The following is a 15,100-nucleotide window of genomic DNA, read 5'->3' on the forward strand; positions in this document are numbered from 1 at the left end:
GTCTTGTCAGAGGAGAAATAATCTGAGAAAACAATTGAGAAATATGCTGTCAGTGTTATTTATGTGCATCTTCTTTGGTGCATGTGTTATTTGTAAGACAAGACTTTGTTTCGACGGACGTGTGTTTATGATTCATAACTGATGAAACTTTACGTCGTTCTTTAAACAAAATGTGCTCTCTTTGAATTCACTCAAATACCAAACAAAATATGGAAAACTGACACAACAGCATTCTTGATGGCAAACGATTATTTCACTGTTTAAATATTTAAACACAGGTTAAATATGCCGACCAATGAGGAGAATGCTAACTAAATACTTCGTGTAGCTTAAATCAACTGTTCTTACCTTTGCTTTTGTGGCATTTCTGAATGTGCAACTTGTTTTTGTTTTTTTTAACAATGATGAATTTAAATGTTGTTCTTATAAATCTTCACTTCTTCAGAGTCCATTAGAAAATAACTCCCTATAACATTTTAAAGAATCTGTAATTGTGATGTGTTTGGGCAAAGGATGTCCCAAACAAAGAATAGAGAATGTACTTGATCATGAAAATACAAAACTGGTTCTAATAAATTGGGATTTTGAGGAAGTTGTTCAGACATTAACGCCTCCTGTCACACTGTTCTTTCAGGTAAGCAGCACTCCATCATGCATCAGAGCACTGACAAAGCTGATGTACTGCCCCTTTTGTCAGGGCATGCCGGCAGTCAAAGCCTGTAAGAACTACTGCCTGAACGTCATGAAGGGCTGCCTGGCAAATCAAGCTGATCTGGATCCCGAGTGGAACCTGTACATAGGTAAGTCTTTTCAAAGCGATACTCCCAACCCTTATTTCACCTGCTGTCCTGTTTTTATCAAACCAAAGAGATGTGTATGAATAATGTTGCCTTCTTGCATGCTAGCACTTACAACATGGGTACATTTGTGTATTCTCTGGCCCCCCTTTACAATTTTTTCTTACTGTTTACTTGGTGCATGTAAAGAGCAGGAGCTAAAAGCAAGTCGGCATTATGTAACGCTTAAGTGTTAAAAATGCAAAGCGACAAACATGAGGGAAATGATCTTTTAAGCAGAAAATTCATGTATAAAAAATCCGCTGAAATCTGCAGACAGTGATGTTGATTGAAAGAGATCTGCATTAGCTGCAAGCAACACTTTGACATTATATGACTGAACTGGATTAAAATTGAATAACACAAATATAGCTCTTCGTTGCACCTTTTTTCCTTTCATGTTCATTAAAGAGTAAAAACACCAAAGTGATGAGCTTTGGGCACTTTGAAGCTAATGCTTTATGGATGCAAAGAATGACAGTATAAAAAAGGTGAAAATGGAGCAAAAGGAAAATTCAACTGAAGCTGAGCGGTTACGTTGAGTTTTAGATACCAGTGAAAAACTAATCACTTAATCAACATTATGGAAGCAAAGAACAGCATTCAGATGGATGGTGCAGTGTTTCCTTTAGTTGACGTAAGCTGACAGAATAAAAAAAGGTCTGGAGGTTTGCTCGGAATTGGCTGATATAACAAGGTAAAAGTGAAAAGATGGTCCAGGTCAAAATGTTTACCTTATGAATTCAGGATTACAGAAATAGGTGTGTCACGTTGTCGAGTTTGACTGTCGATTTCAGGAGTTACAGCTGCTGCTCGCTTGTTATCGTCACCTGACAACATCTGTTCCATTGACACACACAAACACAAACGCACAAAAGGATAAGAAGGCGCTTTATTTGTCATTCTTCTATCAACATTTTCTTGCATGCAAAGAAAGAATTTATTCATGGGATTCTGGTCCCCCGCTGGGCTAAATGGAGACGTGTAATAGGGCAGAATTGCACTGCAGGGAGGGCCAAGTTTTGTGAAGAAAAGTTCAATGGGAACTTGTTCTTCGGAATAAATATTTATATTTGTTTTCAATTTTTCATAGAATGCCTAACAGAGATGATTCCTGCTGTCATTTAGATCAGGCTCATCCTGTAGACAGAAATGTGAAAACGTGCTCAGGCCCATCACTGAAAATGAAATATGCATCATAGAGCCTTTTAAAAAGAAAACACAATACATATGCTAAAACAAGTAAGTAGAACAATGCAAGTTAACTTTAGTCAATTAAACATTATTGGTTTGTTAATGCTGCTGTCAAACAACATGGTTCAAAAGCACTCCTGTTCTTTTATACTGGGTTGACTTGGGTGAAATTTATCAAAATTTATCAAATCAAGTTAGCCCTCCTCTTATTTGTTAGTTCACCAAACATTGGTGAAGCTTTGAACAATCAGATCGTTGAAAAATGTGGTCGTCTCCCTCTCGATGCTATACCACTGCTGGAATACTGTTAAATCCAGAATATGAGTTGAACCAGTATGGGAAGCGATCTGTCTTTTGGGGGTCTCCCAGAGCTAAAAACACAGCAGAAAAAGCAGCACACTCAACCGTAATAACATCTGTCATCCTGCTTATGGCCCTGTTACGCCTCCCCCTGCAATGTGTAACCCACTGAGGCTTTAACGGTGGGGTGAATTCGTTCTGCCCGCGATCTGCCATTTGAGGTAGTGCAACAGAGGAGGGAACGGGCTGACAACTTGTAACACATTAATACGTGCGAGTCTGTAATCCCTTCAGGTTTTGTGCAGTGGGTGGAATTGGCGGTTGCACTCGCAGTCTTGACGATAATGCTCTTACTTCACCTGTTGAAATTAGACCACTGAAGGCAGAAGTGTGTGTATTTGAGTGCACCTGTCTGCATGACTGAATACATCGCCAGTAATCACTCACTTTCAAGTCTTGTTTGGTCCTTTCTTTCCTGCCTCTTTTTTTTTTTTTTTTTGCGTGATGTACAGTCTTGCCCACCAGTCAATCTTTGGCATCTGGCCATTTTTTATGCTGTGCATATAGAGCAGAACCGTATTGTGTCAGCTTGTGACCTTGGAGAAAGTTCTGTGCCAGTCTTTGTGAGAGCCATGGGACTCCACGGAACAGCAACACAAAACAATGAGGTTGAAAGCTGCAAAAAGCCTCAGAATGCAGAGCTGATTCTCAATTAGATGAGCAGCACCATTTTCACCATTTAGTTCAGTGTTGTTATCCCATATTTTCTCTTGAATGAGCTTTGAGCATGTACCATAATTAAATATTGATATATTAACCTGTATTACACAGGTAAGTAATTCAATCTGCAATGAGTACATACTGTATCAACTGCTCGCTTTCTGTATCATGGATGTGTGCAGAGCTGCACGTGTTTAGCAGGTGGCTAGGTTGAGCTAACATTGCACATCAGACAGACAGAATGAAGTACAACGCAGGCAGTGTGGTGCCGTATGGCTGATTTTCATGTCCGCTTCAAAAAGTAACCACTATGAAACAATCAGATCTTTCTGTCTTTCTTTTTTCTCTAAAGGAGTTTTCTTATGTATTTCACACTCCGACTAGACTAAACAACATGTGTCCTTCTTTTCCTTACTATACGGTGCCAGATTAGAATTGATGGGTTTCCATTGTGTGGCTCCAATGACTTTTGGTTTCTCTGTCTTTTACAGTGACAGTGTTTCAGTACAGATGCTCATAATTAAAATGTATAATCAACTGAAAAATGTTCCAGTACTTTTCACATCTGTAAGTAAAGGAGACATGGCCTTTCTCATGAAAGCTTTGTTCGAAAGTTCAAATCAAAGATGTAAGCATAATGATCTGAAAAAAGGAAATACACTTTGGATTCTTGTCAAACATGGTGACTCAAAATTGTTGCAAGCGTACCAATCATGCTCACTGTTGTGTGGCCGACTAAAGTCCATTTTGAGATAGGAAAACCCTAAAAGCTACCAGTTTGATCAAATTACGATGATGTAACAGTAGTATTTACTCTGCCTTGATCCATGCTATCTGACAGTTATTTTTTGACTATAAGCTGGACGACATACAGCACAGCAACATTTGTAGTTTGTTTGCTGTGGATACACAAATTCACTGATGTCAATGTGAAAGGAGATCGGTTTCAAGATTGATATATGGTGGCCTAAATGTCGCTATGTGTCAACAAGCACAGGGCAGAGCAGCTGCAGTGCAGCAGCCTAAAGGACAGGACTGACAGATGCCTGAGTGGGTCATGTTGGGGGAAATTTCTGCTCACAGTAGGGGTGTAAGGGAGTGTAAATGCTGATTAATGAAATTGAACAACCCCCCCCAAAAAAACCTGGATGATGATATATGCAGATTTCAGCGTGTTCTTTTCTACTAATAGCAGACAAACAGATATTCTTACATAGAGCAAAATACAAACCACAAGCGCAACATATAGTCCATATATAACACAATCAAGAAATGATTTTTTTTTTACTTATTTGCTTGCAACTTTGTCACTGGATGTGCACTACATATTCAAATGTGCAAGAATGAAATAAGTAAAAAATAAATAAATAAATAGATTCTATTTGTTCAATCCAAACTTTTTCAAAATAGTTCGCAGCTGGCATCGGCTGTAGCCCCCAGCGACCCTGAATGGGAAAAGCAGTGGGGATCATGGTTAAAAGGACTATTAGATATGACGTGTGCAAATAAGCAGAATATAGCCAATAAGGCCTTATATAAGCTTATTTCATGTTAGGACAACTAATACCTTTCATTTTAAGACTGTGAAGCAGAACATTTGGTAAATTCAAGAAAAGTACCATAGCAGGTCAACAGACCATCACAATATTACCTTAAATTATCTTTGGCATGTTTTGTCTGACATTGTTTCCCTCTTAGTGAATAAATGGTTATTTGGGGCAGCCTTAAAATCTTCAGATTTCACTCACTAGATTCTATTGAATCCATACAAGAAACATCTGATCTAATGCAGGCGCCTAGTTCAGATTACTTTTTGCGCAAAAATTCTGTAGCTAAGCTCATCCATATTTATTCTGCGATGGTATATGGGATGACTTCTTCACCCCATGACGCCTCCACACAATCAGATTGAAGGCCAAACTTGGTGTAAATATCGCCGGCTTGAAACGCTGGTCTGAATAGAGCTGCTATTTCTTCTGTTGTTTTAAAAGTCACTCTTGTATAAAATTGGTTCCTTAGAAACACCTGTCACAGCTTACATTAAACAAGTGATCAACGAAGTAAGACAGGGCAGGAGCTGCAATATTGTCCATAAATGACAGGTTGAAGTAGTGAGACAGCAAATTCATCTCAGCTGTCAGTCTTTTTGTTTGTATGTGTTGCAATGTTAATCTCCAACCATCAATTTAAAAAAAAAAAACTTATCCTTTTCAGGGTTGTGTGGGTTGCTAGAGGGACATCTTTAGAGCAATAACACAAATATACCAATATATTAACACTCACATTCACACCTACACAAAGAGAGAGAGAGAGTGACACCGTTTCACCCTAGCAGCACTTATTTGTACTGCGTAGGAAAACCTACTCAGAAACACAAACTCATGCTCTGTTAGAGTCTGTAACACCTTTAGTCTATTATTGTCAGAAAACTGAAAGGATCCTCCATGTTCATGTCAGGCTAAGCAGAAATGTTCGACATTTACTTCATTAAAAAGAATACAATTCTCAGACAGGGCTCAGCTTGAATTGGAAAACTTTGTATTTACCATTCTACCATCATGTATTTTGTCTTCATCAGGCCTCTTGTCAATTGGAATATTGTTCCTCTGTGTAGATTAAATGCCATTTCAATATCTCCTGGCTCTGACATTTCATGCTTATTATAGGATGAAAGATTTTCAGTTAGCTTAAGGTCTAACCACAAGGAACGTATTGACTTTGCTCATGGTGTTAAATTGTAAGGAGGGCTCTCTGTGTTCAGCACAGACAGACAGATTAGTGTGATGTGTAATGCCTCATAGATGAGTGTGGTAATATGAATCATACCAAGCCGTTTGTCTTTATTTACGTGGTCCAGTTAGCTTAAAATGGGTTGGTATCAGCTCAGTGAAAACTAACAAGAAGCTTCAGCTTTAAGGCTTACAGAGAAACTGGAACAGACACCTGAAGAGTCTTACACAGAGCTACTACAGACCTAGAGCTATAAGATATTCATCTAGATTCCTGTGGCATCCATTCAGGCCAACATCATATACCTGCTCCACTGACCAGAAAAGACGAGATATTGGAGAGGCAAAAAATAATCCGACCAAAGAGCAAGAAATCCTTAAAACCTTGAGGCTATGCTGTGGTGATAGCAATGATCCCCCCCCCCCCCCCCCCCCCCCCCGACACCTTCTCATTGAACCAGTCCACTAGCAGGAAATAACACCCCTATGATAAAAAAAAAACAGCATGTGGTGAAACTTGAGAGAAAAGAACAGATGAAAAAGTGGCACTTCACATTCACCAAGGCCTCTGCGTCATTAACCATGAGTGTGAGGCAGAAAGTGTCTCTTTTGACACCACCTTGGGCAAGCAAAAAACATATTTGTGTTTGAGTGCAGCAGCACAGCAACACAGTCCTCAGAAATGTGAAATGTTGCAAAATACTGCGATGAGTGGCCAGTTTTCCACCTGCATGTGCTGCACTTTTACAGTGCGAGAACATAACTGGTTTTCAGCTTAATTTTCCCCACGATTTGGAAAGAGTTTCTTGTTGTTAAGGCCAATAATGGTGGAACATTGTCACAGTATGCAGGAGAAATGTTGTTCATTCACAATATTGTTGTCCACGAACAACTTCAGATCAGATGTCCTTGCTCATACTTGTTTTGCATACCCTGAAGCAGAAGATTAATTAGGCTAGCAAATAAAATATGACCAAGAGATTTCAAGGGAAACACATGCTGGCTGCAGACTCCCAAAGGCCAATGTCATTTTTAAACACGCCAGTCTCACATCGTCATTTCACATTCATTTTGAAAGGTGCTCTTCCTGGAACTAATATTGCTTTAGTTCCACACAGTCAACTCCTTATTAATATTAGAAGTGTTAGTTAATATCCGTTCACGCGGCACCTCCATGACATGTGGTGTGTCGCCTAAGAAAAGAAACATCACAGAGCCACAGTGTCAGTCTGCAGTTTCTATTGCTTCCTTAATGTTGCGCTGAAAAAATTAAATCCGGAAAAAAAATCATACAGTAGATTAAATGGGCTCTGCTGAGTAGCCGCTCTTTAATCCTTGTGTTCCCACTGGAGGACAAATCCTTGCTGACCTCTCATCTTTCCGCCTCTTAGGACGAGCCTCACGCATGACATTAATTATTCAACAGGTGCTCCTTACTGTGTGTCTTTAACCGTGCATTCTACACTGTCATGTGATTTATTAAAAAGGAAACGCATTTGAATCATTAATTAGTTTGAAATGTGGCATTAGTGTTATTATACACATGCATGTTAGATTGCAATCTATGTGCAGTTTTATGGTGGGATTAGATTTTTAATTACATGAATTAAGCACGGCACGCCAGATGAACAGCTGTCAGTCTGTTTACCTTACCTGAGAACTCAACGCAGAACACAAACAGGACCCACACCCAAAGTCCTCTGGGATATCTAATAGAGCTTTGTGCCGTCTGCATAAATCACCAGTTATCTGTTTTCAGAAGATCTCTTTGACAATGTTTGTGCTGTTTAAAAAGACGCTTCAGGTTGGGTATTTGTTTTGTTATTGTATACGCTCTGTAGCAGGCTGTTTTTAACCAGATTTGATGTTATTTATCACTCTGTCTGCGTGGATGTCTCTTTCCTCGCAGGTCGTTTGAATATCTCTCACACGCTGTGTTGATGAATATCGTCCACTGCAGTTTACACCCCACGCGTCCTCATCATTTTCTTGTGTTGACAGGTAGTTGACACCAGTGATTTAGCTTTTTTTTCACAGCATTCACCTTAAGACTCACGGTTGGCTATCTGTAATGGAGCCTCTTGACTCTGCCACATTCACATGCAATCGTGTGGCTTTGGCTTTTAAAATGTGGCGGTTGTTCTCTCTGGAGAGACATGTCACCATATTGGTAGCGATCTGCATTGATCGTTTCTACTTATTTCTTTTTAATTAGGTGATTTGTCTCACTCGGTAACAGGAGTCAGCCACAACCTTTATGTTTATGTAATTCCAGCCAGCAACGTTTCCTGTTCATTGTTATGAATTCCTCATTAATAAGAAAAATGTGGAGTGGAGAATCCAGAAAGAAGATATGTATCCGTATACATGTGCCAGCTCAAATCAGAAAAACAAACGGACCAAAAAATGTGATGATAAAAGTTGAAGGATTTTGAATTTGATGCTTTTACCAGCATTAATTCCAACAGCTTTAAAGAACAACCTCACCATTATTTACAGAAGTTAAAAGGACATCTCTTTGGAAGGTGAAACCCGCATTTTGCAGTCAGTCTGAATCGATCAATGAATATCTTCGATCCGGCTTGCGGACGTCATCTGTTAAAGACAAAACCTGGCTTTAAGAATCATTGTTGTGTGAAGCTCAGGAATCTAATTCAGCGTTATTAATGTTTAAAACACATTCGACAGACACTCTAACTGAGCTGTCAAATGAGGAGAGAGACAGGGAGCACACGAGTGGGCGAGTTAAAGAGCTAAAAGTTCTCTCCACTTTCAGTAATGTCATTAGTATACGGAACAGTCGCAAACTGGAGTCTCTGTGAACTATGACAGGCAGTAATTAACCTGTGACAGCCGTCTGCTGAGTCACTGATGGAGGGAGAATTTCATTTCTTTACATGAGCAGTTGTACTAATTGTATACCTTTTGTAAGACTTTACCTAAGATTTCAATTCAAAGTCCTGCTTAAAAAGATTGCAAAAGAAAGTATGTAAGTATAATCAGAAACTTAAAATAGTAGCCCTGCTTCTTTATACTGTTTGGTAGAATGTATAAATATGTATTTTGATACACCAAGCGTATTTTACAAGTGCGTCATATATTGAACATGTAAGAATATTGATCTTTTAACTAAATTTCAGCTTTCACATCACTTTCCCTCTTAAATTATAAAACATTATAAATGTATGTGTTTTTTTAACCCAAAAAATAAAAGGAGAAAAGACGCTACCTCTTCGCTGGTGTGTGCCGTAATAGCACATCTGATTGGGCAATCAGGGCTACAGAGAGAAATGGACCCTCAAAGGCTGCAGAATTCCACCCGAAGTCAGGTCTTTCAGCTCAGGTAGAATTAAATACCCACGGCTAAAGATTTAGTGCAATTATTCATGTAGACCTCTATGGCCTAGCGTCACTGTCGTCACCTGTTTGCGTTCCATACAGTCCTGTATTGTTTAAAGATGATGGCTGTTAAGTATAACAGCTGGGATTTAAAACATTGATCCCATTTAAAGTTATGAGCTAATGGGATTTCTAATCAACATCAACATCCTATTGCCTTCTACGATATCAGGCTTACTTTGGTATCAAGTTTCTACAGAGAAGTATTTCCTTTAAAGGCACTTTTTGCGACTTTCTTTGTGGATGTTCAATCAATGTTTATCTATAATATCCTAATGGAAGTTAAAAAAAACCCATCATAATTCTCATATATACTGTTGGTAACAATGTGCATACTTCTAAACATTGTGATGCAAGTATACTCTGCCATATTTCCTCTTAAGATGCCAGTGTCCTAGTTTACTTTACAAGCTAATGAGAAATTGAAGATAAAATTGATGGTTCTTCCTCCAGGCGGTGAACTGTATTGAAAAGAAACCCAAAAACAAGTTGTATGATGAGCTACAGATTTTTGCAGCTCCATTGATGTGAACCGAGTGAATGGATGGCCTAGCATTGGAAGGGCTTTGGCTCAGTGGTAGAGTCTGTCATCTCTTAACTGTAAGGTTCGGGGGTTTGATCCCCAGCACATGCAGCTTCATGTGCAATAATGCCTGGTTGCTCGAGTTGCTTTCGTTGCCAGCGTATGAATGTATATGAATGTGATTGGTTACTTTGTGCTAGTGTGATCTGATGTGTAAAAGCACTTTGAGTAGTCAGGAGACTATAGAAAAGTGAAAGTATATTTATCAATAATTAACAGCTATTGACAGGAATAGGGCTGAAAATCGGCAACCACCTTAATAATTTCAAAAAGACATTTTTGTGTTGTTGTCCTTTGTAGTTTGAAAAAATATTTGGAATGAGTAAATGCATCTAGTCTGTTGGACTTGTCAGCTTGCACTGTGAAATATACAGAATATCTGAAACAAAAGACAAAAAAAAACATTTACCTGTATCTCAAACATCACCCTTAAAATGGTGCATGCCCTGAAAAGCTCTTTGTTCTGTGAATGTTTATAGTAATTAACTCGCGTTATTTATGCCCCTCGCAATAAAAATAAAAAAAAATAAACTGCAAATTAAATGTATTCACATTACACTTCCACACACAACTGGAGTTATTCATGCTCCAAGCCTATACCACAAATAATGTAGAACATATTGAGCGCCTTCATCAGGACACAAAGTGTAATCAATGTTTCTTGGGCAAAGGAATCCACAGCTACAACAATTTCCATTCCGTTCCATAGCTCTCTGCTTGCCTAATCACTCACAGTTACATGAAGACGTGGTCTAGTGGATCTTATTACAGATTCAGTTCCCACCTGAGCAATTACCAATCTTCAGAAAGAGAGACAGAAGAGAGGGAAATTAGTCTCTCTGTTCTGTTTGTGAGCAGGAAAGCTCATCTTTGTCTGTGCATCCATTGCTGTTACTTTTGAGCCTGACCAGATCGCTTCATAAAGTGTTCTGTAACACGTTTTATGGCTTTGAATCAAGGTTGCTGCCAAAGAGGAAGATCTTCTTCAACATATTTATCTATAAATTGTTGAAACAGTCCCGTCAGAATCCATAGACGGAAATTTCATGACATCCCCATTAGTGACTGGATCTGCTTGTGAATGGCTCAATATTGGATCGTGCTGCTTTGTTTCATTAGCAGTGCTGCTCCAGTGTATGTCTTTCACATTAGAAACCTTGCATGCAGTGTGTAGAGTGCCGTTCACTCTTCAATTGAAAAATACTGAAAATGAGCTCCAATGAGTGCGTCATAGATTATTTTTAAACAAGACTGAGAGTAACCAGCCATTCCATCTGGGATAATTCAGCCTGCAGTGACGATCAATGAGTTGCCATAAACTATGTATTTATCACTTTGTACAAGCCAGCTAAAACCACCTTTATCTGACTACATTAAATGAACAGTGGGTAGATCCTTTCCCCAACCTCTCCCAAGACTCCTCCTGACACTCTTCAACTCAGGCTCTCACAGATCGTATTGTTGTCATGTATGAAAGAAAAAAAACTGTTAGGGATCTTTTAGTTCCATATCACAAGTGTCAAAGGTAAAGCGTATTTCCACAGCAGAGCTGAGGAGCCCTGTCAGGACGAGGCTGGTTCTCCACATTCAGCTGTGATCAGCCTGGCAGCTTCTGTGAATACACAACTGCACAGCCATATCACTGTGTGTCCCAGAATTTACGCTCTACGTCATGTATGTTTTTTGTGCGCTGCATGTGTTCATTTGTAATCATGATATTCCCTTTGTGACGCTTCTATCGGCAGAGTATACTTTTGATTTGCTGGTTGCTAACCCTAACCCTTCTTTTGGTGACTGCCCTTAACGAGTCACTGGAGGTTCAAGAGGGAGACGAGCATCACCATTAGCTTTGGTAGTGGTGTCCATGCAGAATTTCTTCTTTGAGCTGTATTTCTTTAAAGAGAATAACTATAATTTTATAAAAGCTTTTAAGATTGTCAGTCTGAAATCTCTGTTTTATTGCTACAATGCTTTTTTAAAAGTCAAATCAGTGATGGCATAAAGCGTGTTTTGTAGAGATGTGGCTTCTTAGGTATGTGCATAAAGGCGTGTGTCTGTTCAAGGACTTCTTTTGAAAATGACAGCTGGTGAACAAGGAGAAACATGCTTCTCCCCCCCCCCCCTCTCCACCTTTATACCAAACCATACAGCACCATTAGTTGGTTGACTGAACCACAGATGAGCTATGCTTTACAGAATCCAAATTACAGCGAGGCCATTTTTCATCCTGTGGAGCTCTTCACAGGCAAAGAGCTGTAGATGGGCCTGCTCACTTTCCTTATTTGTCCTTGTCTGCTGGAGGTTGCCTCTGGCTGACTTAGCCTGAATTTAAGCGGACATCAATCTCGATAAGGAGCCCAGAGTAAAATGAGCAAATTACAATATATATTTTTATTTTAGCTGTTTAGCCAGAGAGTGAAAATAAGCATGTTTCAAGTCACAAAGTGAACATTTTAACCTCCGATGTGAAACATAATAATTTTGATCAGGCAGTTCACATCTGTTTTCAAAAGCAATCAGTTAAGAATGAGATGAGGTGTGTATTTACATGGCTGTGTTTTGGTGATAAAAAGATTTCCTCCAGCTGGCTGGTGGCCTATCTGAGCACCACAAAAGTGATACAGGGAGAATTTGGCTCGGCATGGCAGCTGTGCCACGGCGGACAGGACTTCATGCACTCCTTTTTAAATGAGGGTCCTTCATTCTCAATGTAGTTCTTCTACATGGGGTTCAGGCGCCACTCTTCCTCAAGGAAGAAGCTGTACCCTGTGCCTGATTCGAACCCAATCTGCCCCAACTGCCTTTTTTTCCCTCTCGTTCTCGTCTCTGTCTGCTCTTGCCTGCTGCCTCTGTTTGTGGAGCCCATCTGATAAGTTGCAGATAAGTCACTGTTGTCAGGAAAGATTGCCATCGTCTGTGACGCTGGAGGCACTCTTCTAGGCTCTTATTTTCAAATGTGAGATGTTCCCAGTTGGCTTCCTTCGACCTAAATTCAGTATTTGCTCTTGACAGCTTTTAAGCTAACACATGAATTTAGATATGTATATGTGTGTGTTTGTCATTAGGTAAGCAGACACACCTTAGGCGGTTAAATACATTATAAAATGATTAAACTGCAAACTGTTTGGCAATGCTTTATTTAAATAATTTTTTTTTTTAAAAACATAAAAAGCAATCTGTCTCTTAGAGATATTGTAGGTATCAAGCAGCACAACAATGTATCACTATCAATGCATGTAGTATTGTGAAAAGAAAAGTGTTGTGGTTTTCTGCTGGTGCAGGTATCATCTACACCCAGAACATATAGTAGCACGGAGGTGCGATTGAAGTGCTACTGTAGGAAATCGTTTGGCACCGACACAGCGTGTATATTAGGCATCTCAGCAAGCATCACAGGCTATTTGTAATCCACAGTGTAAACAAACAGAAGAGCTCTTCAAAGGCTCAGACCCTGTCATAATTGGAAAGGAAATGGAGCCAGAGCAGCGCTAATGTATCGCAACTCCTTTCTCTCCATTAGTGATCTCAGGTCCCAGAAGTATGAAGAGCAGGACAGACCTCGCTGTCAAAGAGGTGGAGAGTTGTTTTAGTTGTAGTGTATTTTTCCTAAGAACAGTATTTTCCTCAGATTTCTCCTGTACAGTACGTCTTTATACAGTATATCTATGGTAAGTGCTGTTGGATTTGTTATCTGGAATATTGTCTTTGTGCTCACAGCCGGGGAATCAATTTCAGTTAGGTGTTGAAAAAAAGAGGCCAAAATATAAACAGTAAAGCTCTTTTACGGACGAGCAAATTGCTCAAGGAGTCTACATTTTCGGCAAACAAATTGTTTCAGAGGACTTGCCTCAAACATTGATAGGCATTTACAGAAGCCAATTACACTAAATTGTGTCATGGTCACGCTGCACTCTACCATTCCATAATACTTTCTACAAAACTTTTTAAGCTAATGTTATATCTGACACTGGCATGTAAGTGACAAAACTCAAGTCATTTACAATTTAAAAAAACATTACAGATATGAATGGATTTAGGAAAATTAGAACAATAATTAATTTGCAAAAAAACACCAGATAAAAGCCATTCTGAAAAAAACAGCTCACTGAGAGTTATTAATTGGCACTTTAAATTGAGCTGTTATTTGATCCAAAATCTGTTCTATTGCAAAAACCCCTTACAGTCTATGGGGAACTTGATCAAAGCCACACCACTTCAGTCTGAGGGGTATTACCTGAAATAAATAAGAAATAAAAAAAATAGTGTTCTGATATTTTTCTTAACAATGTTATCTGCTATTGCAAATGAGCTCTTCACAATTCCTCCAAAACAACATGCTCCTGCATTTTTAGGATAGATGAAGAAAGGTGAGGTAGCCACATGGATGTAAGAGGCCATTTTTTTCTATATATAGGATCAGGCTTTTTTCAGAGACTATAGTCTCAAAATGACAGGATGACCTTGTTTGGTAAGGAGGTAATTTAAAGACTCATTAAAACAGGCTACTGGTGAGGTCTTGTCCTGGGAGGTCTGTGGATGGAGAATCATCTCCGGACAGACTTAAGTGCTGCCTCCAGATCTGTCTCTAGATCTGGGACTTGCTAAGTTATGACTTAGTGGTTTGGTAATGTTTAACCAGCCTGAGGCTGGCCATTCACATACGGAACTGCCATTACAGAGCTTGTGTCACATTAGTATATAAACCCTTTAGCTCTGTTTCATGGCAGTGTCAATTAGCTCTTTTAGCTTAAAGGGTTAAAGCTTGCTGTAACTGATTCGAGCGAAGATGTCATCTGTATCCTCAGAGTTATGAATGGTCAATCTTTAACATGCAATCTCTTTCAAAACTGTAAGAGATGTCAATTAATAGTGATGACAACTAAAAGAAAATGATAAGGATAAATGTCTCATGTTCAAAGAAGGCCTTCCTCTGACTTAGGTCCTCACATTGATATTAATGAGTCAGTAACCTTAAAGTATTCATCGCCAGCAGCCGATGAAAATAAGTGCTTGGCTTTCTAAAGTTCTATTAAATCAATGACTCATGATCAGCATTATTTTTCATGCAGCATAACAACATTTGGTCGACGTGATTGAGTTGATCTACATAAAAATTGAATTTACCCCCGAGAAGCATTCAGGCATTATAAGTGTGTGTCAATGGACTGTGATGAGGAGGCGGAGGTTGTTCACAATACTGCTTGGTAATCAGACGACATGACACAACAGTTTGTTGTTTAAAAATGTGACCTTTCGTGAAACGATGCATTGAAAGCTAATCATTACTTTAATGTCATCAGTGATTTATTTATGCATTGAAAATAGTTTATATTTTCAAA

The 15,100-nt window shown here is 39.1% G+C and overlaps 1 protein-coding gene across 3 annotated transcripts in view; it reads left to right on the forward strand.

The window, feature by feature from the left end:
* gpc6b (glypican 6b) overlaps positions 1-15,100 on the forward strand; it is a 75,143-nt gene that overhangs the window by 34,056 nt on the left and 25,987 nt on the right. For 2 of the 3 annotated variants that reach the window (XM_079357867.1, XM_079357868.1), the window contains exon 4: positions 635-800. In XM_079357867.1, the coding sequence (XP_079213993.1) occupies positions 635-800 (166 nt within the window). The remainder of the gene's footprint in view (positions 1-634; positions 801-15,100) is intronic. The other variant, XM_079357869.1, reaches the window with a different exon arrangement.

The sequence above is a fragment of the Symphodus melops genome (assembly GCF_947650265.1).
Source record: "Symphodus melops genome assembly, chromosome: 12".
NCBI lineage: Eukaryota > Metazoa > Chordata > Actinopteri > Labriformes > Labridae > Symphodus > Symphodus melops.